This window comes from Dama dama, chromosome 18 (assembly GCF_033118175.1).
Source record: "Dama dama isolate Ldn47 chromosome 18, ASM3311817v1, whole genome shotgun sequence".
Taxonomy (NCBI): Eukaryota; Metazoa; Chordata; class Mammalia; order Artiodactyla; family Cervidae; genus Dama; species Dama dama.
Window position 1 is genome coordinate 110,415,983 of NC_083698.1, and position 26,881 is coordinate 110,442,863.

General features: G+C 46.7%; 1 protein-coding gene across 2 annotated transcripts in view; it reads left to right on the forward strand.

The window, feature by feature from the left end:
- DPP6 (dipeptidyl peptidase like 6) overlaps positions 1-26,881 on the forward strand; it is a 795,051-nt gene that overhangs the window by 258,081 nt on the left and 510,089 nt on the right. The window contains exon 1 of one of the 2 annotated variants that reach the window (XM_061166192.1): positions 5,952-6,300. The exons of the other annotated variant lie outside the window; for it this stretch is intronic. Coding sequence (XP_061022175.1) covers positions 6,244-6,300 — 57 coding nt within the window. The 5' untranslated portion in view covers positions 5,952-6,243. Of the gene's footprint in view, positions 1-5,951; positions 6,301-26,881 lie in introns of those variants that run through there. 2 annotated transcript variants of the gene reach the window in all.

The window sequence follows — 26,881 nt, forward strand, 5'->3', positions numbered from 1 at the left end:
GCGTCTGCTACACTGCGGGAGACCCAGGTTCGATCCCTGGGTCCGGAAGATCCTCTGGAGAAGGCAGTGGCAACCCATGCCAGAACTCTTGCCTGGAAAATCTCGTGGACAGAGGAGCCTGGTAGGCTGCAGTCTGTGGGGTCGAAAAGAGTCGGACATGACTGAGCGACTTCAGTTTCTTCTTTATGTGTACACACACACACACACACACACACACACACACACACACACACATCCGATTGGTTCTGTTTCTCTGGAGAAATCCAGTCTTCAGGAAACTTAGCCACATCTCCTCCCTAGTGATATTTTCAGTATGTATCTCTATAAGCTCTTTTTCTAAACTTACTTCTTTGGATCCTGACGGGACTTTCCAGGGAATCTTACCTTGCTGCCCATATTCGCTTTTATTTTCAGGGAACTGTAAGTTAGAATTGGTTTCTCTTGCCAATGGTTAATGCTAAAAAAAAAAAAAAAACAAAACAAAAAAAAAACCAAGATCTTCAGGGATCCTACTCTAAGGCCATTCTGATCCCTTACAGCAACAAGGCAGCTGACGAGCCTGCTTCTTGTCGGTGATGTTGCCGTCGGCACATAGCAGGTGCTTGGTAAAGACGGGCTGATGGTGCCAGTCGTGAGGCAAAGCTGTTCCGGGCAAAGTGAGCGGATATCAGCGGAGTGAGAACGGCCTGGGGCGGCCGCAGGACCCCGGGCCGCACATGCGCACGCAGACCGGATCCCCGGAGCCGGTGCGGGCGGCCGGTCTGGGACCCGCTGGACTGGAGAGGAGGCTGAAGGCTGCGTGGCGCCCACGTGACCAAGCCTCCCGCTCGCTGCACCTGCTCGGGGCCGCGGGGCTTCGGGCCCACGCAGGGAGCCTGCCTGCGGGATCTGAGCTTTCTGGTAGCGCCAGGCGCCGGGGCCAGTGGGAGAGGGAGGAGGGTAACGCAGGGCGAGCAGCTGGCGGCGGCCTCCTTGGCCGGCGGGCTGCCGCGCTCTGCCAGGCTCAGCTGCCAGTGTCCAGCGAGCGCAGAGAAGAGCCGGCGGGCGAGGAGCAGGCGTGGCCGTGGCCCCTGCCGTGTGCTGCAGGGGGAGGCTGCTCACACCCGCTGCTCTCTGCCGCCGCCCCCGCCTCCCTCGGCACAGGGAACCCTCACCTGGGAAGGGCTAGTCTGTACTGCGCTCGGATCCTCCCGGGACCCCCAGCAGGGACTTAACCAGAGTGGGCCATCAGGGTAGACCCTTGAGCAGCCTGCCGCTTCGCAGATACCTGAGGGCTGGTCAGGCGCCTTACTCTTGTTTGGAGTATCTCTGCTGCTCATTATCGACTGTGCGGGTGTTGGAAAGACTGCGGAATCGTTTCAAGCCTCAGTTTCCTCATCGGTGAAATGGGCTCACAATGAACATTAGGGGCTGAACTGTGTACCTCCTTATTTACACGTTGAAGTTGCAACCGCAGGACCTCAGAATGGGGCTGTGTCTGAAGACATGGTCTTTAAAAGGCTGATTCACATAAAGTGAGGTCACTGGGCGGGCCCCTCATCCCACGTGACCGGTGCCCTGTATGAAGAGCAGGTCAGACACACGGAGGGACCCCCAAGGACAGGGGCCCCAGAAGGCGCCAACGCTGTGACCCTGGGCTCCTCGTGACGCCCTGCTGCGGCTGCCCTAGCGAGCTAATGCCATGTGTGTCTAAGAGGTTTCTAAGGATCAGTTAAGACAACGGGGTCCGGGGCTCAGTGTCCTTCCTGGCACAGACTAGTTAAGCATCTTCCATCTTCTGCTCTGCCGGCATTTCGAGGCAGTGCAATACGGTAGCCCCAGGCCTGGCCTGCCCAAGTTTAGGTTGGGCACTTCCTTGCTGGGTAACGATGGGTATAATATTTAAATTCGCAAAATGTCCATTTCCTTTCATAAAACAGGGCAGTCGCAGGGCCTGCCTCACAGACATGCTGGGCTTGGGTGCCCAGCACAGGGCAGCCCCAGGTGGCTGCTGTCACTGCAGGTACTGTGAGGCAAGTAAGCCTTGACGTGGTCCCTTTGCTGAGGATGGATGCAAAACATTAATGCTCATTGAGGCAGACACTAAGGCCGGGAAAGAAGTGTGCAGGACACCCCTGAGCTTGAAGGATAAACTTGGGCCTGGCGCTTTTGTTCTAGAGGCATACTGATTAATTTTAAAACATGGATAAAACACAGCCCTTTCTCTTTCAGAGATCTACCCTTTGAACAGACATTTTTTAGATATATTTTTGTTGTTATCTTTTTAATTGGAATATAGTTGATTTTTTTAAAGTTAGAGGATAATTACAATATTGTGATGGTCTTTGCCATAACTTTTTTTTTTTAATATTTAGAGGATAATTAGTTTACAATGTTGCAATATTGTGATGGTTTTGGGGAGTATAGTTGATTTTTGTTGTTGTTTAGTCACTAAGTCACGTCTGACTCTCTGTGACCACACGGACTGTAGCCTGCCAGACTCCTCTGTCCATGAAATTTCCCAGGCAAGAATACTGGAGTGGGTAGCCCTTTCCTTCTCCAGGGGATCTTCCCAACCCCGGGTTCGAACCTGCATCTCCTGGTTGGCAGGTGGGTTCTTTACCACTGAGCCATCAGGGAAGCCCACGGTTGATTTACAATGTGTTAGTCTCAGGTGTACAGCACTGTTTCAGTCATACATACATCTGTATCTATTTTTCCAGTCTTTTCCGTTATCACTTCAGTTCAGTCACTCAGTCGTGTCCGACTCCTTGCGACCCCATGGACTGCAGCACGCCAGGCCTCCCTGTCCATCACCAACTCCCGGAGCTTGCTCAAACTCATGTCCATCGAGTCGGTGATTCCATCTTTTCCCTTATAGATTATTACAAAAGATTGTGTAGACTTCCCTGGGCTGTCCAGTAGGTCCTTGCTGGTTACATACTGTAAATAGTGTGCTGTGTGTCTGTTAGTCCCAGTAGATTTATTTTTACTGAGGTCCAATAACGTGGGCTCCTAACATGGTATGTTTCATGTGGACACAACATGTTTGGACTTCCGTGCCCCCTGCAGTGTACTCACCACCAGAAACTGTCTCTATCCGTCCCCTCGATCCTCTTGCATCCATCTCGCCCCCGCCCCTTCCCGTCTGGTAACCACTTCTCTGCTCTTGGTCACTCCGTGTTTTTGTGTTGATTTATTTTTGTTTGTTTGCTGTCCTCCACGTATGACTGAAATGATACAGCACTTGTTTTTCTCTGATGCACTTTGGCTAACAGATTTGTCAGTATACGATGCATGGTTGTTAACTGGAAGCAGATGTTTACGGCAGCTCTAGGACCTTTTCATCTGGGGGAAGAGAAGTTTTATAAACTTTGCACAGCCACTCCCTGCTTCCCCTGCCCCCCACCCTCCCCCACCCCCTCGCAGAACCATTCCACTGTCTGCCTCTGTGAATCTATTTTAGATTCCTCTATAGCCGTGGAGTCAGGCAGTATTCGTCCTTCCGTGACTGGGTTACTTCACTCATCGAAACGTCCTGCGGGCTCATCCGTGTCATCTGGCTCGGCTGGAAGTCCTGCCCTTTCTCTTTTAAAAGCTGTCCAAGTCAAGTATGCAGAAAACTTGGGCTCTGGGCACCTGGGGCCAGAAAAGCCCACGGAAAGGTTCCAAGCGTCACCACTTGGCCTGTCCATCCACCAGCCATTTGCGAGCTTGTCCTTCCGATCAATGGCTCTTGAAGACGGAGCAGTTGCAGGATGGGTGTGTGTGTGTGTTGGGGGTCGGGGAGGGGCAGAGCTCCAAGAGATCTGACGCTGCGGGGCCAGCAGGAGACTCCTTTGAAGGATCAGGTATAATCTTGCAAATGTGTGTGAACTTTGCATGATATCCATATTCATTTTAGATATAAAATCACATTTACAGTCTTTACTGAGAAGTAAAATAGAAGTGCCCTGAGGGTTTCACGCGCTTCCCCAGAAGACTCGGCTGAGCAGTTTGGGGTACCACCCACTCGGTTAGGCCCAGGGCCCTGGGAACCTTCTGCCTTCTCCTCCCCCAGCTCACGTCCTGTCCTTGGACAGCGGTGCTGGGTGGCATTCATGGCCCCCGTGAGTCAGCAGTGGATGCTCTCAGAGACATGAACTGATGGTGGTTTTAAGATGTGACCCACCCCAACCCGGGAGAATAGACCAGTTCTGAGATGCTCAGGGATGAACCATTTTGCCACAAGGGCTGCTGGTCTCGCCCATCACCGGGGCGCCCCTGGGGCCGCCGGGGTCCAGCTGTGTTAGGGGAGGGGGCGCTGCTCACCCTGCTCCCCAGGCCTCCTGTCTGAGTCTTGGCTGCTGCGGCCTCCACGGCCGGTTTGCTTGGGGACTTCACACTACAGTGACCGCCCCTTTCCCTCCAGAGCGACCACCCCCTGAGTGTCTGTGTGGCCTGGCACAGTGCCAGCAGCCCACACCGGCGATACCCTGGGTTCCGAACCCCTGGGTGTGGCCCACCGGGAACACACCACTGCTGTTCCCACCTGGAAAGCCCCCTCCCTGCAGGGATGTCTAAAGAAAAGACAAACAGGACACGAACCGAAGCCAGACTGTGCGACAAGGCTCTCACACGGGGCTTTGCCATTTTTGTACTCTCGGCCGAGCCAGCCAAGCTCCCAGCTGCCCATCCTGACCTTCTGGAATCGGTGCCAAGTAAACGCTTAGAGCCAAATTTCAGGCTGTGGTTGAGGGGGGCCCCTGCAGGAGCAGGACTCGAGCGTCAACTCCAGGGAAGGACACGGGGCCTTGGGTCTCGCTGTTGTGTGTTGCTATAAAAGGACGGAAGTCGGGGGTCAGGGGAGGAGCGGAACAAAGGAAGTCTTCTATTAAAACCTTCAACTGGATAGGGGTCTACTCTGCCTTCTCTCTGCAAGACGCTGCACTGGCTTCACAGGGGCGAAGGCAGGACCGCCTGGAGCCCAGGGGAAGCACTTCCTCAGGGCTGGGGGTGATGGCCACGCTCCCCCACGCCAGGGAGTGTCCGAGGCCTGAAGCCCTTTGGTCCCAGAGGCTCCCGACTGGGAAGCGGGCAGTCACACGGGGGCAGCAAAAACCTCTGGGCGTCGGCGTAGCCCAGGGTGCTGGAAAGCACAGGTGTCCCTACCTGCAGGCCATCGGCTCAGCAGGCTCGGAGTCCCCACTGGGCGTTTCTCCTCCACCAGCCACTCATCTGCCCAGGGGCAGCGGCCAGGGGGTGCCGAATGCCCAGGGTCAGGATCAAGCTCAAGGACATGAGGCCCAAGAGCAGGCCAGCCACCCCTGTCCCTGTCTCTCCTTGAACTCAGGACAGAGAAGGGAGCCCTTGAGTTCCATAAGGTCACCCACCGGCATCTTTCCTTTTAACCATCAGACACCCTTGAGGTCCTGGTTGATTTTCACAGAGAAACAGACGATTCTCTTAGTTTAAAAGACAGACCGTAGTTAAGTTTCCTGAATTTTAAGGAAAATAAGGGCCAAGATTGCCATGCCTAGTGTTCCTGGTGGGGGCGGCGGAACTGGTGGGGGGCGGGAAAAAACCCACCAGGCAAACAGAAAAGAAGCCATTCTTTGATGCCCGCGGGCATCTTTGCTCCTCAAGAGGCCCTGCGCTTGGCAGCGGGACAAACAAAGCCCCTCGCCGCGTGGTCCCTTCGCGCGCCCCCTACACGCCCCCCCCTCCGCCCCCCGCCCGGGTGTGACCTGCCCGCAGCGGTGCCCCGGGGGCGCAGGTCTGGCCACCTGCACAGGTTGGCGGAGCAGGCGCCCCCTCCCCCTCCCCTCTCCCCACCCCCCTCTCCCTCCCCTTCCGCGCCGGCGCCCCCTCCCCAGCCCCCTCCCCGCCCCGCCGCCGGCCGGAGCATGCGCCGTGCGCCGCGGGAGGCGGGCGGGAGCGGCGCGCATCACTCGGGTCCCCTTCCTGCACCGCGCCGCCACTTGCCTGGTTGCTAAGCAGTGGTCGTTGTTTCTGTGGCGATTGCAGAGGCTGTTGCTAATTGCAGAAGCCCCGCGAAGCCTCAGCATCGCCCCGCTTCTGCTCTGTGCATTTAAAAGAGAGAACTAAGCGGCAGTACCCACTCGCCCTCCCTCCCCCACCCCACCCCCTCTCCAGCAGCCGTGGGCTTTGGGAAGTATGGACTAAACCCCAGTCCTCCGGCCGGCTGGACTCTGGGGGCCCCGAAGTCCTCCCGCTCAGATCGCACCTGCCGCTGAGCCGGCGTGCACCCTGAAGCAGGGGACCATGACCACAGCCAAGGAGCCCAACGCTTCGGGGAAATCCGTGCAACAGCAGGAGCAGGTAAGGCTGGGCTCGAGGTGCGTGTGCCCGAGAGGGTGGCGGTTGTGTCTCTTGAATGATTGTGTGTTTGCACGACTGTAGCCACCTGACCCCCGGGCTGCCCAGGGAGATCAAGAGCCCTGACGGTGCCGGAGGGGACTGCCTTTGTCCTCCCCACCCCGCTTCTATTTTTGAAGGATCCCTAGTCCATCCATAATGCATGGGCTCAGGGGGCATCTGGAGAGGTAAACTTGATGTGTGGGGACCGCTGACAAAGGCCTCTCTCAGAGCTGCCAAATGTAGCCTGTCAGTTGTGAAGGGTGCCGGCTACTTTGTAATCTGGGGAGGCGGGGTGGAGGGGGGCTGCAGGAAGTGGCTAGCGCAGCCCTCTCCCCAAATTCAGCTGCTCATGACTCTCCAGCAGGACTTTGCTTTGGTTCTAACACAAATCAAGAGAAGACATGCCAGGTCTGCTTAAAGGACTTTTTTTTTCGGATCCCTGTGTCCCCTTTTCCTGCTGCCCCCGCCCCAGTATTTTGGAAGGTACTAGCAGATCACTGCCATTCATCCTGGCATTTAGAGAGTGCAGACTCTCCCAGCTGGAAAAGTCAGAGGATGCTCTGTTAAGACCAGAGGGGCCCAGGCTGAGAAGTGGCAGTTCTTAAAGAGCTGGCAGGGGAGGCCGGACTGTGTCGGTGTCCCCAGGTGGCAGGGGACAGCCGCTCACCCTGCCCTGAGGAGGCCCAGCGTCTGCAGAAGCTCAAGGGATAAAGGGGAGCCCGCAAGCTCTTATAGAGTAATCCTCTTCTCAGAAGATCTTGAGGGTTCTTATCTTTTAATCAGTGCTTAGTTCTTGGGCAGATCATTGAAGTAGATCCTGGGAGACACCCGTAGCTTGGCAGAGCAGCTCGCTCAGGCTTGGTGAATCCACAGCACCAACTGAGTCTCCCTGTGTATTTTAGAGGTGTTGTTCGCTGTCACTCGCTAGGGTTGGGGCAAAGAATGGGGACCCCTTTCGAGTTCAGAGAAGGCAAAGGGCCTCTTTGGGGGGGCCCCGTGTGACAGTCCCATCATCAACTCTTCAGAGACCTTCCGAAGGCAACTTTGGATCTGTTCAGTGGATCTACTTAGTATGCAGTGCAAACTGCATGTTTTTGGTCATTTCCTCAAATCCCAGTTTTCCACCAAAAATGAGACCATCTTATTGGTTGTATGATCATCATCTACAGAACTTAAGTGCAGTTTTGTTTCTTCTGGGAAGAAGATTTTGTCATTATGGAAATCTTGGAACCCTGCTATGCAGTCGGCAAGCTTGTGTGAGGGTTAATGCTCAGGGTGGCCTGGACGCAGGTTCACACGAGGCAAACGAAGCCTTCCTCCGGGGTGTGTGTTCAATAAAGTAACATGTCCAACCGGAATTAACCTCTGGTTACTGACAGGGCTTCCTCTTATTACCGAGCTCCTCCTCACTAGCTGTAAAATAAACCTGCCCTGGGCTTCCAGCTTCTAGCAAGGACTGGGGTAGCATCTCAGACCAGGGGACAGTGCATTGCTATTCATGGGTCTAAACCCAAGGGTGGGCCCTCAGAAGCCCAGGCTGTTACGTAAAAGAAGGTCCATGGTTCCTGTTCAGTTTTGTTCTCAGTCTGCTTGATACCCTCACATGCCAGAATCCTGGAAATGTTTCATTAGGTTGTGGGTTTGGGAGGATGGATAAGCCCTTGTTTGATGTTATACTTTTTATCTTGGGAAATCCCTTATACTTGAACACGCTGTAATCGTGGAAGACTTCAGGTGGCATGACCTGGCTTCTGGGAGCTGGTGGGACGTCCAGAAGAGTCTGTCTCACCCCAGGCAGTGGGGAGGGCCCTTTCCACTCTCCTCAGAGTGGTGTCACCTTAACCCTGAAGAATTCCCAGAGCCCATAGTCCAATAAATAAAAGGTCAGCAGCAGAGTTAGGAGAGGAGAAGCAAAATGGGATTGGTGGATGGAGATACTGCATCTAAAATAAATACACCACTAGCTTCGCTTCCCTGGTGGACCAGTGGTTAAGACTTCCAATGCAGGGAGCATGGGTTCGATCCCTAGTCAGGGAACTAAGATCTCACATGCCTCGTGGCCAAAAAACCAAAACATAAAACTGAAGCAATATTGTAGGAAATTCAATAAAAGACTTCTAAAATGGTCCGCATTAAAAAAAAATTTTTAAGTGAAATACAATAAATATACCTTTAGGGGACATTTGTTAAAATTTTAACTGCCCCAGAAACAAAGAGGAAAATCAAATAGTTCATGAAAACTGTTTCTTCTTCCTCCATTATCTGTCAGTTTTCAGAAGATATTTGAGTTGTTTCTGTGTTTTGACTGCCGAGCTCTTAATGATTCCGCCACTCTTTCATATAATTTTCTTCTTTTTGACTCCTGATGCTTTGGGGATGGCCCCTTACCCAGGCTGGGAGAAATATGATCCAATTTATTTTAGGAGAGAGAAAGAGATAGATGCCTGTTTGTGATTTGATTGTTGGGTTGGAGATCTTTTGATTGTGTTGTGTTGTACTAACTTCATGACTACCTTCAAATCACCAAGCATTGCTTCCTGGTTGAAACTCTTAGCATTACCAAGGATGTGGATTTAATGTGGCATGATGCTTACACATTTTTGGCTGTTGCAATAGACGACCACTTTGTTCTCAGCACACTAACACACGTATTACAGTTTCTTACCTGCCTTGGTAGTTGGGAGCCAGGCACATGGGTGGCAGCTGGAATTAGCTATTTTATGCTGAGGATTACTGCAGATTAATGAAAAAAAAAAAAACCAAGAAATAGCATAAAACCAATTGATTTTACCTGTTAATTATAGATTGCCGAGTTTTTCCAACCTGTTTTCTAAAATATGTACTATAAAGTGATGATTATGTGGGAGTTTTGTTTTGTTTTTTTTTTTTAAAGGAAACGGTGTAATGTGTTTTAGGCCTCCCAGGTGGCTCGGCAGTAAAGTACCCACCTGCCAATGCAGGAGATGTGAGTTCGATCCCTGGGTCGGAAAGATCCCCTGGAGGAAGAAATGGCAACCTGCTCCAGTATTCTTGCCTGGGAAATCCCATGGACAGAGGAGCCTGGCAGGCTACAGTCTATGGGGTCGCCAAGAGTTGGACATGACTGACTGAGCACCCACGATGCACCTACTGGAGTGAAATGGGAAATAGACTTCTAGAAAACTGTTTTCCCTTCTCTCTGAAGATGCTAAAAGTTATTTTTAAATGACGTATAAAAAAACCCCAGAGATGCTTGGAAACAATACATCTTTTAAGCTGAAGGAATTAAATCCACCCTTTGATTCCAAAGCCAGTCAGGTGTTACGGAGGCTTGTTGGTGAAAACAGAATCCACCCTGGCCAGCACCTTCACTTCAGATGTACCCAGAGGTTAGCCAAGTAAGTGAAGTAGAAAAATCAGAGGCTAATTTGATATAGCATATTCTCACAAACTAGATCCTACCTTAGAGAACTAAATTAAGGTACTTTCTCTCCCTTTTTAAACTGTACTATCCTCACGTCAAATGGCTTACAGTTGGAAAATGCCCAACTCAGGTGCTCCTGAGAGACAGAGGAGACAGAAGGCTCCATCTCCGTGATCCCAGTCAGCCGGAACACACTGTTTCTCACACAGCGAGCAGGGATGCAGACTCTGTAACTGTATGTGTGTGGATACGTGCCCAGGCACTCATGCACATGCACACACAGGCAGGCCTCATACATCACAGAATCCCAGAGCAGGAAGACCGCATCCTGTGATCCCTTCCACCTTCTCTGGCTGAGGAATCTCACAGATAAATGCAGATATCCCTTTTCTTTAAAGGTCTTCAGCAAAATCTCTTCATATGGAAATATTCTATGTTCTGTGGACGAGCCTGAATCTTTTGCTCTTTGTTAAGTTCAGTCACCTCCATAACTTCCCTTGATCTGAAAACCGGTAGCTCTGATAGTCCTGCCAGAGGTGAGTGGGTTGCCATTTCCTTCTCCAGGGGATCTTCCTGACCCAGGGATCGATCCCGGGTCTCCTGCACTGCAGGCAGACTCTTTACCGTCCGAGCTACCAGGGAAGCCCCTGTCGGTTATTTTTGTTGCTTCTCAGTTTTTTTCTGAGCTGCACAAGTCCTAATATGTAGGTCCCATGTGTCTCTTCTCCTAGTAAATGATGGGCCCTGGGACCTGGTGTTGACTGATTGGTTAGATTAGATTGGGGATATTATTAGGGGCTGCTGGGAATGGAGAGTGACCACTAATGCAACTGGAATTTTCTTTGGTGGTGATGATAGTCTTAGAAATAGAGGTGATGGTCGACAGCTCTGTGAGTGTACTAAGTACCGCCCAACTGTACTTGTCAAAATAGTTCATTCCATGTTAAGTGAATTTCAGCTCAATAAACAATTTTAAAAGACTAAACCTAAAAAAAAAAAAAAAAAATCTAATTGTTTGTAATGATAATGGCACTATAGAAGTGTTTTCTGAAGTGAAGAGAATTTTACAAACAACAATAAAGTGAGCATTAACAGGCATGGAGGGACTTCCCAGGTGGTCCAGTGGCTAAGACTCCACACTCCCAATGTAGGGGGCTCGGGTTTGACCCCTGGTCAGGGAACTAGATCCTGCATGCCTCAAACAAGGTTGAAGAGCTCATGTGCTGCCACTAGGACCCAGTGCAGCCAAATAAACAAACTTTTAAAGAATAAATAAAGCACAGTGCATGGAGCCGAGAATTTTGAGAGGGTGGGCCTTCCTAAGGACATGCGGATGACGACTTGACCTTCCCTGACCAGTGCTTTTTGTATGTGGTCTTGCTGCCTCTTTCAGGGGTTGAACGAGATACTTAAACAGAGGATCTCACTTTGACCATCATGACAGTTAAATTTTTTGTGTAACTGTCTTAAAAGAAGAGGCAATGTGAGGCAACTGCAGTGAAGGCAAATGTAGTAATAAAAAGAGGGGGAAGGAGAAAAGGAAGAGAAAGAAGAGGAGGGAGGGGGGAAAGAGGGGAAAGAAGAAGCAGAGTATTGAGGTTCAGTGCTTGGAAGTGCAAACGTGACTTACTTAAGAGTTTCTTAGTAGGACAGAGGGTTCTCTCATGACTCATAAGGTGTCAGTGATGGCAGTTGCACTCGTGTAAATCACATTCTTTTCTGCCCATGTTGCTGTTGCTGTTCAGTCGCTAAGTTGCGTCCGACCCTTTGCAACCCCATGGACTGCAGCTCACCAGGCTCCTCTGTCCTTCACTGACTCCCAGAGTTGGCTCAAATTTATGTCCATTGAGTTGGTGATGCCATCCAGCCATCGCATCCTCTGCTGCCCCTTCCCCTCCTGCCCTCAATCTTTCCTAGCATCAGGGTCTTTTCCAATGAGTCAGCTCTTCCCATCATGTGGGCAAAGGATTGAAGCTTCAGCTTTAGTCCTTTAGTCCTTCCAATGAAGATTCAGGACTGATTTCCTTTAGGATGGAATGGTTGGATCTCCTTGCAGTCCAAGGGACTCTTAAGAGTCTTCTCCAACACCACAGTTCAAAAGCATCAATTCTTCGGTGCTCAACTTTCTTTATAGTCCAATTCTCACATCCATACATGACTACTGGAAGAAACCATAGCTCTGACTAGATGGACCTTTGTCAACAAAGTGATGTCTCTGGTTTTAAATAAGCCTTTCTGCCCATGGACCAACTTATCTAAGACTCTCTGGATGAAAAGGTAACTTGAAGGAACTGGCGAAGGATAGGGATGCCAGACTCTTAAGTTTGTCTGGAAACACCTGTAGGATTTGTGAGTTTCCAGAGCAAGGAGAGAAAAAGAAGCACTTTCACTGCAAAATGGGTTGATGTGTGAAGGATTTGAGGGGGAGAATTCAGAAGTCATGGGTGTCCAAGCAAGAGCAGGTTCAGAAGAAGAGCTCAGGGCCTGGAGTTGCCAGGGTGGGTCCTGCAGCTGAGGGAGCAAAGGCACAGCAGTGTGACGTTGTTGAGGAAAGGAAGGGGCGTTGAGTGATGCTCTTCTCTGAGGAAGGATATATAGTCTCGTTACTGGAGAGACCAATGTAGCAGTGAAGCAAACACCAGCGCAAAGCTGTAATCTGTGTGTCCTCCTGTCCACAGGTAGTTCCCAGTCTTCTGGGATGTAAGTCACATGCTGCCTTAAAAGAAGTCTAAAAAGATATTGCTGCAGTGTGTGTCAAAGAGTGTTCTTGCCTATGGTTTCCCCAAGGAGTTTCATGGTATCCAGTTTTACATTTAGGCCTTTCATCCACTTTGAGTTTATTTTTGTACATGATGTTAGAGAATGTTCTAATTTCATCCTTTTTCATGTAGGTGTCCAGTTTTTCCAGCACCACTTATTGAGGAGACTATCTTTTCTCCATTGTATATTCTTGCCGCCTTTGTCGTAGATTAATTAGCCTTAGGTGCATAGGTTTATTTCTGAGCTTTTGCTGCTGTTTTTGTGCCAGTACCATACCATACTGTTTTGATCAATGTAGGTTTATTATATACTCTGAAGTCAGGGAGCCTGATTCCTCCAACTTCCTTCTTCTTTCTCAAGATTGCTTTGACTATTCAAGGTCTTTTGTGTTTCCGTATAAATAGAAAACTTTTTCTTGGTCCTAGTTCTGTGAAAAGTGCCATGGATGATTTGATAGGGATTGCACTGAATCTGTGCATTGGCTTGGGTGATATGTTCATCTTAACGATATTGATTCTTCCCGTCCAAGAACATGGTATATCTTTCTGTGTCATCTTCAGTTCCTTTCATCAGTGTGCTGCAGTGTTGAGAGTGCAGGTCTGTTCTTTCAAAACTTTCCTTCCTACCTGAGGAAGGAAAAGGAATTCTGCCATTCGTGATGCAATGATAAATGGGATTGTTTCCTCAATATCTGTTTCTGAATTTTCATCGTTATGGTATAGAAATGCAATGATAAATGGGATTGTATTAGTTTTGTATCCTGTGAACTTCACCAGAACTGATGATGAGCTCTAGTAGTATTCTGCTCACTTAATCTACTACATGAAAACCCACACCCCCCAAGATCTGCTGCATCCACAGCCCACATTCAAAACAGATGGGAACCAGCTGACTTTCCTTTCTGAAAAATACTCTCTCTGCATGGAACGCAGTCTGCTGTGTTATACTTTATCAGCAAGTGTCACATTAAACTTGGTCCTGCGCTTCCTCTTTAGTCATGGGGTTGCCACAGAAAGCTTTGCCGGGACTTCCCAGTGTTCCACAAAGAAAAGCTAGGGGACATAAAGGGTTGGATAAATGCTTTCTGTTCACCTTCACCGAAACATCTTCAGCTCCAATGTGCCTGCCGAAATTGCAAAGAGGCTCACCACTTACAGTAATGAACAGTCACCATGTTTCCAGCTCATCAGGAATTGCAGCTTTATTATTTTTTATGGAAATGAGCTGTGCCTGTCTTTGGCATTAACTGATTTGGTTTTGTAATAGATATCTTTCACCCTCTCTCACTGAGAAAGACAAGACTGGATGAGTCTGATGATTGAGTCCTGAAAATTGAGGACAAGAATTTAACTGGGTGAAGAGGCAATTCTCTAAAAGATTTTAGAGGTCACTGGTGGCTTGAAGTCCTTGCTTTAAAAACATCAGACAGGTATAGGGTGTGTATTCTTGTTTCAGACATCCTTTGGAAACACGGAATGAACTGAAATGTCTTTTTCAAATTTGCATCTGGATGCCTTGTGGCCTTAAAGTCACAAGGAGGAGGTAACCATGTGTTTGGGTGAAATTTCAGCCTGCATCCCACTTGCTGTAATTTTTCATGAGACTGACATTTCCTTCTTGACTTGGGCATCTTGTGTTCCTTAATGTGAGGAAATAAATGAAAGAGAGGAGGGTGGAAAGTATCTTTTTAAATAGCCCAGGGAAAGTGGTTAAGTCCAGGAAGTTTCTTCTCCATGCTTCTCCCCGTCTGCCTTTTACTTTCCAGAACTCTTTACTGTCATGTCCCCGATAGGCCTTTAGTCACCCCCGGTACCTATAAAGGATCGGTATTTGTTCACAGTTGACTCTTATCAAACTCTTTTTTTATGTGCCGTATTCCACCTGGCTTTGCTAAAAGATTGAGACAAAACCAATTACTGAAAAACGTGTAAAATGTGTATAATGTGTCACCCTCCTTCGGAACATCCATAACTTTAGCAATAGCAGTGTGTACATTTAAAATAGATAACCAACTAGGACCTACTGTATAGCACAGAGAACGCTGGTCAGTAGTCTGTAATAACCTAAATGGGAAAAGAATCTGAAAGAGAATGGATACATGTACATGTGTGACCGAATCACTTTGCTCTACACCTGAAACTGACACAGTATTGTTCATCAGGTGTGTGCACTAAACTAATTCAGTTGTGTGCAACCCCATGGACTGTAGCCCGCCAGGCTCCTCTGTCCATGGGACTCTCCAGGCAAAAATACTAGAGTGGGTTGCCATACCCTCCTCCAGAAGATCTTCCCAGCCCAGGGACTGAACCCATATCTCTTAGGTCTCCTGCATTGGCAGGTGGGTTCTTTACTGTTTGTGCCACCTGGGAAGCCATAATCAAGTATATATGCCAATGTAAAATAAAAATAAAACAAAAATCAAAAACTTAACAATAACTGTTGGTGAACAGACCACATTGAATTATTAATGGTTAAAATTTCTGGTACAAAGTTATGGCAGAGTTGATACAAGACAAAATACGGTCACAGCTAGTCACAGTCATTCATGGAAGAATACAGAGAGGTCACTGTGAGGCCTGTCCTGGCCCCCCTTCAACCACTGATGGATTGTGTGTGTCTTACCAGTTCTGTGAATCCTGTGTTTTCATTGGAGCAGGTGCTGCCTGAGTCAAGCACCAAACAGCAGATCCTGTCGCTGGGTTCAGCTTCCGGTTCCAGGCTGAGCTTATGGCATTGGAGTCAAAGTTTGCTGTGAATCCCTTCTTGAGAAAAACGGCCAGAGCACAGACATTGAGTCACTGTCCTGGGCCGGCTTCCATGGTGGCGGCCGGCTACTTTTAGCACCGGTGGCTCGGATGCTGTAGAATCTGGAATGCAGCCCTCCACCAGCAACTTTACAGAACACACCAGTGATAGAATAGTCTTGATGATAGAATTTTCCATGGCACTGTGTATTTTATTTCCTTAGTAGTGGTGGTGGTGGTTTACTTGCTAAGTCGTGACCGACTCTTGCAACCCCATGGACTGTAGCCCACCATGCTCCTCTGTCTATGGGATTCTCCAGGCGAGAATGCTGGAGTGGGTTGCTATTTCCTTCTCCAGAGGATCTTCCCGACCAGGGAATCATATCTGATCAATTTTTAGAGATGTGTAGCTTCCCTTACTAGCATCTGATCAATGTCTAGAGAACTTTAGCTTCTCCTACTCGATCTTGAGAAAAACTGCTTTCTTCTCAGAAACTGCACAAGATGCTGAGCATTTTCTCAAACTGCTAAGCTGTGAATATGGAACACTGGCTTTTCAAAAATTTGTGTCTGACGCCCCTGTGGAGGTGGAGATGGTGGACTAAAAAGCACCAGCATGGTCTAGTGATTAACATGGGAAACCAAGGTGGGCAGGGAGCTCTTTCAGAACATTTTCCAAGGTCTGTCTTCTGGCGCACTCATGTGATTCCTCTTGACAATAGTGGGTGTCCATGTCCGTGGAAGGCTAGATTCCACCCCATAAGTACTAGGTTTGCTCAGAGAAAGATGGTCATCAAACCACAAAATCTGAAATGTATGCCCATTTTTGCCTCTTGGAAATATACAATAGAGATGTCCTTGAATGGTGGTGATGTAGGTGTTAAAATGAATGAAAGAACTTTCCTTCTCTATTTTGAGTACAAGATTTGTATTCTTCTTGTTAGAATGTTTGAGGTTGTTACAGTGTTCCCACCGGAGATTCTAAAATTATGACACTAAATGTATCTTAAGTTGGATCCCTGGATAGGAGAGTCAAGTAAACATATTTTAAATTTTAATGGCTGCATAATACCCCATCCACTTATTAGACAGCTGTTGGATGGGAGGAAGGTTTTTATTTATTTTTAATTTTTTTATTAAACTATTGTTGCTTTATAACATTGTGTTAATTTCTGCTGTATAGCAGAGTGGTTCAGTTATATACATTTTAAAAAGTATTCTTTTCTGTTATGGTTTACCACAGGATACTGGATACAGTTCCCTGTGCGATACAGTAGGACCTTGTTGTTTAACCATCTTATTTATACCAGTTTGCATCTGCTAATCCCAACCTGCCAATCTATCGTTCCCCTTGGGCAACCACAAGCCCACCCTCTATGTCTGTGAGTCTCTTTGTGTTTCATAGATAAGTTCATTCATGTTGCATTTTAGATTCCACATATAAGTGATACCATGGGGTATTTGCCTATCTATTTCTGACTTGTTTCATTTAGTATGATCATCCCTACAGTCAGAGTCAAGAGGCAGAGAAGAGGAAAGGAGAGCTGGACATAGCAGCTAGAGGTCAGGAGACAAGAGGAATTCCCAGCTGGGGGGTCTGCATTTTCAGCGGCAGGGTGGAGCGGTCCACCTGGGGAGGTAGAATGTTTGTGGGGCCTGGAGGCGATATGGGGAAACAGGACCTGCTTACATGTTGTTGTTCAGTCGCTAAGACGTGTCTGACTCTTTGCGACCCCATAGACTGCAGCATGCCAGGCTTTCCTGTCCTTCCCTATCTCCCAGTTTGCTCAAACCCATGTCCATTGAGTCGGTGATGCCATCCAACCATCTCATCCTCTGTCACCCACTTCTCCTCCTGCCTTCAGTCTTCCCCAGCATCAGGGTCTCTTCCAATGAGTCTGTTCTTCGCATCAGGTGCCCAAAGTATTGGAGCTTCAGCTTCAGCATCAGTCCTTCCCATGAATATTCAGGGCTGGTTTCCTTTAGGATTGGCTGGTCTGATCTCCTTGCTGTTCAAGGGACTCTCAAGAGTCTTTTCCTACACCACGGTTCAAAAGCATCAATTCTTCAGCACCCACCTGAGAGGGTTCCAGTGCTGTGATGGCCTGGGAAGGATGGGAAGCAGCAGAGGGTTGGTCTCGTTCTCAAAGAGAGAGAAGAAAACTGAACTTCACATGACAGAATCCTGCATAAAAGAACAGAATTTGAGGGGAATATATGAAACTGGAAGAGCGACTTGGACATAAAGTTACACTCTGTGGGGGAATTATGTCATCTGGGTGTGACTTTGAGGGACTGGAAAGGGCACTGTCGGATTCCAGTTTTCAGGAAGCTGAAAAGGAGTGTTTGATGTCCCAAATAAAACTCAGGTTCACAAGCAACAGGGTGTTTTAAGGTCGTATGATATATACACACACACGAGTAGATAGATAGGAATGTAGATATATACACGTCCTATTTCTTGAAATAATCTGAAAAACATTTAAGACTTGGGATGATTAGAATTTCTGGCTCTGATTTGAAAAAACAAATAAACCCTCCACTCTCCCAGTACCAAGTCATATGGTACACAGTCAGAGAATATGATTACCAGTGAAGAACTTTGGCAGGTGAAAGCTGCTGTGCCATCACAAATCAGTTCAATTCAGCTCAGTGGCTCAGTCGTGTCCGACTGTTTGCGACCTCATGGACTGCAGCACGCCAGGCCTCCCTGTCCACTGCCAACTCCTGGAGCTTGCTCAAACTCATGTCCATCAAGTTGGTGATGCCATCCAACCATCTCATATTCTGTTGTCCCCTTCTCCTCCCGCCTTCAATCTTTCCCAGCATCAAGGTCTTTTCAAATGAGTCAGTTCTTCGCATCAGGTGGCCAAAGGATCGGAGTTTCAGCTTCACCATCAGTCCTTCCAATGAATTTTCAGGGTTGATTTCCTTTAGGATGGACTGGTTGGATCTCCTTGCAGTCCAAGGGACTCTCAAGAGTCTTCTCCAACACCACAATTCAAAAGCATCAATTCTTCAGCCATTACAAATCATAAAGCCTTAATACTTTGAAGCTCATGCCTTGAAGCCCCCTTGATGCATTTCATTAATTTTACCTTCTCATTACAAGGGTGTTATGGGGGCCCGGGGGTGGCCATTTCATCTTGCCAATAGCCTTCTTTGCTGGCAGTTGGGAGAACACATGGATGCTTCTGACTTCACATCCCAGCCCTTCCCCATTCTAGCTGAGCGATCTTGGGCAAATCTGGTTCAATTCCACATTTGGAGATAGTGCCAGTCACACCATTGCTATGAGGAAAGCATTTTTTAAGCACAGAATACTATTCTTAGAATGAAGATTTTAATCTGCCGTTGAATGAGCCCTTACTGTCCGTGTTGTCATTAACGATGATATTTGAGTGGTTCTTCTGATTTTCAGCATTTGGTGAGGGTTTGTGTCCATTCCAGAAGGTGTTGTTCTAGGAAATCATAGAATTTTGACTTTTAAGGCATTTTACAGACCATCTTGCCCAGTGATTTTTGGACCCCTGTTTTAGTAACAGAAACCTATTCCGCAAAGAAAACAAGACAAATCCAATATGTAAAAGAGATGAAAGCACTGCCCTAGTGACCCCAGGACAGGTCATCAGAGCCCCAGAGCAACAATCCAGACTCCTAAGTCAGTAGTAGGATTTTGTGCAGGAGGAAATAAGGCTCAGAGAGGTTAAGTAAATTACCAAAATCACACAGCCAGCATATTGCAGATTCAGGACAACTTTTTCGTTTTTGCTTCAAACCAAATAATCCTGGGTGAGCCCTGATAAAAATAATATACCAAGAAGATTAACCCCACAACTGACGTTGACTGGAAGCTGAAACGGAAATAATAGAACTTAGTGTTACAGATGCAATAAAAGCCCCTGTCTGCAGATCAGCGGAGAAAGGGTATGTACTGAGGGCAGCCGGGGTTTCCTGCAGTGCGTTGGCTTCCTGTCTGTGGAGAGACAGAGGTGTTTCTTCTTTTTACAGCACCATCCCTGGAGGCATTAGGGTTTTCAGAGCAACTTCTATCTAATTAGTTACTTAATGAGTTGCTTTTGAAACAAGGAGAAAAAAATGAGGCTATAACAAATGTTTTTCTCCCCAAATTTCAAAAGTAAGCAACAATTAATAAATTCTGCCTGCTTTGGAAGTAGGCAGTAGGTAATTTTCGATTTCCTCTTACACTTGAATAGCTTCAAAGGTAGTAGTTATACGACAGGTGTAGGAAGATCAGAGTCAGATATAGAGGATTCCCAGACAAACACGTGGACACCCTGGGTACTTGGCCCAGCAGGAAGGTCGATGTCGAAACGCTGAACTGTTTTCCGTTCATGAGCTTAAACTGAACTGATGGTGTCTTGATCCCTACCCTGGGATTATAGATCCCTTCAGAGAGTCTGATAAAAGCTGTGGATCTGCCAACCAGAAAAAAAGTCTCCTATTGTGAAAATTTTGCACCTTTGTTTTATGTCCCTGGATATGTCCCAGTGTCTCCTGGTTTGTAGTCTTTGGGAACTTGAATAGAATTTGTATCCTGAGGTAGCATGAAAAATTGTTATAAATCTTAACTATGCTGAACTGGTTCATAGTGCTTTTCAGATATACTATATCCTTCCATTTTTCCATCTGTTAATTCTATTAATTTTGGAGAGTTTGATATTGAAATGCCAACTAAAAACCTTAATCTACCTAAAAACACAATTGTAATATATAGTGGAGCTATATGTAACTTTGTTCTGTATTTTTCAAGTCTCCTGTAAATGTGTTATCATACTTTCATAATTTTAAAAAAAACTTTTAAAACTGTAAAAATAAGCAACAAAAAAGAAACAGTCTCATAATCTCCTGATTAGATGAGGCTCACAGAAGCTCTCATGTCCGTCCGTGGACTCCAGGTCAAGTATCTCTGTTCCCTTCTTGTGGTTTGTGTCCTGAATTTGTCAGCTGTGTGACTTTGGTAATTTATGTCACCTCTAGGGCTTCCCCAGCTTGGCTCAGCTGGTGAAGAATCCGCCTGCAGTGCAGGAGACCTGGGTTCGATCCCTGGGTTGGGAAGATCTGCTGCTATAAATAGTAGTAGAAGTGATAGGATTTTGATCCTTCAATTTCCTGGGTTACTCTGCAAGACAAAACTAGGGATCTGTGGATTTAGGGGTCTATGGATGCCTGGATGGCAGCGTTAGCTGAGGGTCAGCATGTGCTCTGTGGGTCACTTCTGACATGCTCGCCGTCTTCTCATCACCAGGACAACAGGATGCCCATCGGCCTCCCATAGGGGCAAGTGTGACAAAGGACTTCTTCTACTTAAAGTTCTCTAATGTGGAACGTGTTTTCCCCTCCCTGACACACAGCTGTGAGCCTCTGATAGACACAGACAAGCCCTGTTCTTTCTGTATCTCCAGCAGCACGCACCGTGCCTGCCCATGAGTCTGTGTGCAAAAGAAATCAGTGAAGGGGTGAAGTGTGTCATCCTCTCTAAAACACCTCCAGTGAGTGTCTCACAGAGCTTGGGGGTCTGTAGTTTGATTCACTCAGCAAATGGATTAAATTTCAGGAGGAAAATAAAATCCAGCCTCCCGAATGCTGGGCTTAGCTTGCTGTTTCTGATGCTTGACATATCACTGCCACTTTTCCATTCCCCAAATCCCACCCCTACTGACTCGCCTGAAGCATTTCTCCACCATGGAAGCATCAACTCTTTGCCCCAGCTACAGGCCAGGCATAGCCATCCAGTCTTGCCATGATTCATGTCTATAACATAGGTGAATGTTCTCTCATTTACCAACTCACAAACAAGAAAGCCAGTGGATGATAAAAGGTGGGAAAATGGACAGTGTGTGTTCCCAGAGCCCTTTTCTGTGGTTGCTGAAGCAGAAGCACCAAGTCTTTCTCCTCCATGGAAGTGATTCCCTGAAATGAAAAGATGGTAAGATCCAGATCCCACCACCTTTCCCTATGTGTAGAGAGAGTTGACTTGGAGGACCAGTTTGAGCTGGTTCTCTGAGACTCAGGTGGGAGGAGTGCTTTCAGAGAAAAAGGAAGAAGGTGGATCAAGATGGCAAGGATGAGATGGTCTGGAATGTTCATCCTATTTGCTAGGTGGGATGGCCAACTTTCTTGGGCTTTGTCACAAGGCAGCATAGGTGCATGAGTGATCTCCAGTGTGGGTAACAGTATGCACGCTTTCTTAAGAAGAAAGAAATGGAAAAAAAAAAAAGAAGAAGAAGAAGAAAGAAATGAAACAGTGAGTGGGTGAGTGTTGTGTGCTCAGTCAGTCGTGTCTGACTCTTTGCGACCCCGTGGACTGTAGCCCACCAGGCTCCTCTGTCCATGGGATCCTCCAGGCAAGAATACTGGAGTGGGTTGCCATTTCCTTCTCCAGGGGATCTTCCCCTCTTAGGGATCAAGCCCACATTTCCTACATCTCCTGCATTGGCAGGCGGATTCTTTAACACTGAGCCGCCTGGGAAGCTCAAAACAGTGACGCTTTGGTGGTGGTGAGGTGGGGGGTTGTGTAGGAGAAGAAGTACCAGCTTTGGGTTCCAACAGGCCTGAGTTTAAATTCCAGTCCCCTCACTTACCAGCTCAGCAGTGCTGGACTCTGGATGACCTCAGTTTCTACACTGAGCTCAGTAGATAATAGCTATAAATATTGTCAGTGCAGTGGTTCTGACATCTTGTAAATGAAAGAGCTAACGGTAAGGTCGGCCTCGGAGGCCGGGGTCCCTGTGACTTTCACAAAGGAGTAGAAACATGATGACCTGATGTGAGTTAGGTCAAAGTGTTTACCTTCTGACAGGTCTGCGTGGCCCCAAACAGTCTGGCTATAGTACAGAGTTGCCAGTGGATGCATGTTTGTTGCCTTGAATGAAGTCCTTTACTTTCCCTTAACTGCTGCTGTGCTCAAAATTGCAGCGATAATAAGCTGCACTTGAAGCAATTATTCTGCAGTTTTTGACTCAATTAAATTCACTTAGGCTTGTGGCTTGAATAATTATATTAGGGTACTTGAAGCTTAGTTGTAGTTTATTAGTTATCAGAAATGTATTTGCAGCTTAGTTGCTTATCCAACTTAGTTCAGTAGTGATACTGCCATGAATGAGGAGATGTAAGCATCTCCAGTATGCTGCTTTGTGTGCAAAGTAGACTCTGTATTTTAAAGTTACTAAGATCTTACAAGATTACCGAGCTTGGTTTCCTGAAGAATTATGGTCTTTGTAATGCACAGATGTATGATTAGAATTTTCTATTAGTTTTTGTCTATGCTGTAATATCCCTGTTGAAAATTTTAGATTTATGTAATTGTGTTGTCATTGCTTGAATGAGGAAACTGTAGTTAAAGTAACAAGACAGTAATTGAATTCAAACAAAACGCTAAAGAATATGAAGATCACTGTCACCAGAGCGCTGGCCTGTGCCTTTTGTGAAGCTTGCAGAAAACGTTCTCCTCAAATGAATACGAAAGAAAGGAAACACTAAATTATGTGTGTTTTTTCACTTGGATCTTAATTTTGTGAAAGACACTTAGAATACCTTTTAATTCCGTAGGAGCTTCTGAGCTAATCCAGTGTCTGGAATTTCATGAGCAGACAGAGAAAAGTCTTACGACTTTGCTTTTGCTGGAGGATCCTCAGTTTTGGCCTCAAATCACATATTTGTTGGATTTGGAAATATTCACAAAGGTGGTGTGTTACATCATTTTATTTAGAAACGTGTGAGGGGGTTTTTAATGATTCAAGACTCAATATTTATCCTCCTTTTGTATACTCGTTCCGCATTTGGGAATGTCAGTTGTTTTCTTATATGATCCTGTAAAGAGGTGTAGTGAATTTAAGGATAATGAGAGAGATTTGGGGGGAATTATTAAGCCCCGAATCAGTTACATACATATCAACCACATGCTCTCCTATACTTCTTACACCCCTCCCAGCACACACAGCTCTGACTCCTGGACCAAAAACCTAGGGATCGCCTCACTGACGGCCCTCGTACGCTGACAAAACTTATTGGAAAGATAAATCCCTTCGTTGGTTTTTGTTGAGCAGGTCGAGGTGGCTCCAGCTGAAGCCAGTTGCAGCAAAAGCAGCAATCACTGGCAGAGAGGTAGTACCTGCACCTGAGGATGGAGACGTGTGTCTGTCTGTTCATCAGGAGGTATTATTTTGTTTTGTCTTGGACTGGTTAAGTAACAATCCAGCATCAATTGTTTGCAGCCACAGTAAGGGCATATATGTTAGAGAAAAAACTGATGGCTTGAGTGCAGTCGATGGTTCCAGAGAGACGTTCTCTCCCCTCTCTTGGCAGTTACAGCCCCTGATGTGGGATCTGGGAGTGTCTGCATGTACATCTGTCCTGTCATCTGTCCATCCTTCCCTTTTACTTGGTTGAAGTAGACTTCAGATGCTAGGATGTTATGACGCTGTGCCTGCGATGCTGTGTCTATGGAGAGAAAAGCATTGGAGGTGCAGAGAGCACAGCGTTTGGTTTTCCCCTCAGCGCTTCTTCTTCTTTGGGCAGAAGCAGCACAATCGGAAAATATTTTGCGTTTCTAACCCACAGCCTTAGCGTCTCTGGCACTTTAATGATAAACTGTGGAAGCAGAAAGGTCAGCACCAGAAGGAAGACAATCTTCACTTGTTCTGAAACATTGTACATGCTTCATTCTGTGTCATGAAGAGTATCGTGCTTATTCATTCATTTCTCAGGCTGCGTTAGGCAACATGGAAGGTTGCAGACAACGTGAACCCTAGCCTCCACCTTCTGTTTTCTGTGGCAGGAGAATTAAAGTAGATTCAGGAAACCATAATGTATAGGATAGAACAGAAGACTTCCTAGACTATAACAGACTTCCGAATTCCAGGTGTGCTCAGAAGATAGCAGCATTTATTGGGCATCTATTATGAAATATTCAGTATCAAATACTGAGAGGGATCTTCTTAGGCAATAAACATTACGGCCTTTGTAGTATTTCCATAACAGTTATAAAATTTCCTTTTTAGCTGCTACCTATGAATGAGTAGTATTTAGATCTGAGCTAGTTAAAGTTTGAAATAGATAAAAATAACTTGAATTTGTTATAGCAAAAGTTTGATGAGTTTGCCCCTAGTGAAGGCTGCTGAGAAGATGTTTGAAATGTAAAACACACTCACATTAGCTAAATATGCTTACTTCAGATGCCTGTACTTACGTCACATTTCTGTGAAGTTATTAACCTGCTGTCAGATGCCATGCAGAAATCAAACCAGGTAGTGTGTGTAAGGGTTCACACCGTGCAAACCAGGATGATATTACTGTGATCGTACCTTCTGGTTTGTAGTTCTTTGTGGAAGCCAGCCTGCTTGCAGAAAAGAATGGCCCCATTGGCCCTGTTTGGGGAAAATAAATGGAATAATGAAGAAAATTCAAAGCCGAATAAAACGCCATTCCATGCACATCCTGAAGAAGTTTATAAAGTAGTTTAAGCGTGGAGGGTTATTGTAAGCATGACAATAAACTCGAAGCCTATTGCTTCCTTTCCAAGATTCCACTTTTCCAAGATGGCTCAAACATTAAAGACCTCTCTTGGAGTTTATGTACAGTTCTTTCAACTGACACAGTTAGCCTCAAGCAAACTCTCTAGAGTTTGTCTTTGAAAGGAAAGAAAGGAAGGAAGCGCTTGTGCACAAAGCCTGTAGAAATAAGGGCTCCACGAGGACAGGGTTTGGTGGGACCAGTGCACGTGTGTGGGATCCGGCTGGCATTTGGCATTTGGCCTGTGTCTGGGACGAGCTCTGATTTTGGGGAAGGATGGTTTCGTCAAGCTCTACACCAGAAGGTCCATGTCCATTTTCATCAGCAGCTAACTTCTCTCTGGCACCTGCTGCCCTTGGTCCCCCAACCGTGAAATTTTATTGACCCATTTGCCATGTCTCGTGTAAGTGGATGGAATCATCTTTCTTTATGGGAGTGCTCCAAGAGTAACCGTGCACTTGTCCCCGAGTGTCTCAGCCTGCCGTTTTTACAGGTCTCAGCGCCCGCCTCCGCCTCCTGTTTCTGTGGACTTACCACATCAGCGTGTGAGGCATGCTGTCTTCAGTTTTGGTAGTGTTTCCATAACAGTTCTAAAGTTTCCTTTTTTTAGCTGCTACCTATGAATGAGTAGTATTTGGGTCTGAGCTAGTTAAGGTTTGAAATAGGTAAAACCAACTTGAGTTCATTATAGCAAAAGTTTCATGAATTTGTCATCCGTGAAGGCTACTGAGAAATAAAGTGAGATAGTTAACCACAGGTGAAAAGTTTACAAAAACCCTAGTATAACAAGTGCGCATCGTATATACACGTGTCCTCATGTTTGCCATTTACAGTTAAGAGAGGATGGGGACAGGAGGGAAAGCTAAGCTCAATGTGCCATTTCTTCATTCAGGACAGAGTCTTGAATTCGGGGTTAAATGGGCGGGGTTTCATGAAAAAAGGGACATATACTTTCCTGTTTGGAGATGGCCTAGAGATTAATTAAGCTTACTCTAATAACTCCTGTTGATTTCCCAGTCTCAGTTACCTTCTACTTTCCCAGGTTACTTAACTATTCCCATCCGAAACATTCCAGTCCTTGTCTGGTTTCAGTTCAGTTCAGTCGCTCAGTCATGTCCGACTCTTTGCAACTCCATGAATCGCAGCACGCCAGGCCTCCCTGTGCGTCACCAACTCCCGGAGTTTACTCAAACTCATGTCCATCGAGTCGGTGATGCCATCCAACCATCTCATCCTCTGTCGTCCCCTTCTCCCACCTTCAATCTTTCCCAGCATCAGGGTCTTTTCAAATGAGTCAGCTCTTCACATCAGGTAGCCAAGTATTGGAGTTTCAGCTTCAGCATCAGTCCTTCCAATGAACACCCAGGACTGATCTCCTTTAGGATGGACTGGTTGGATCTCCTTGCAGTTCAAGGGACTCTCAAGAGTCTTCCCCAACACCACAGTTCAAAAACATCTTGTCTTGTTTGACTATGTTTAAATACTTTATAAAAATTATGTTTGCTCCAGTGTGTGTATATCTATCTCTGTGTATATATCCATGTTGCTGCAAATGGTATTATTTCATTCTTTTATATGGTTGAGTAATATTCCACTGTATGTATGTTTCACATCTTGTATATCCATTCATCTGTTGATGGACACTTAGGTTGTGTCCCATTTCTTTGGCTATTGTAAATAGTGCTGCCATGAACGTAGGGGAGCATGTCACTTTTCAAATTAGTGTTTTTGTCTTCTTCAGATTTATACCTAAGAGTAGAATTGCTGGATCATACAGTAGTTCTAGTTTTAGTTTTTGGAAAGCCTCTCTACTGTTTTCCAAAGTGGCTCTATCCATTTACATTCCCACTGACGGTGTATGAGGGTTCTCTCTTCTCCACAACGTCTCCAACATTTATTATTTGTGGCCTTTTTGATGATAGTGACAGGTGTGAAGTGGTATCTCATTTTGGTTTTGATTTGCCTTTCTCTGATGACTGGCAGTGTTGAGCATCTTTTCATGTGTCTGTTGACCATCTGTATGTCTTCTTTGGAAAAATGTCAGTTTAGGTTTTCTGCCCATTTTTAATAGGGCTGTTTGTTTTTTGATATTGACTTGTAG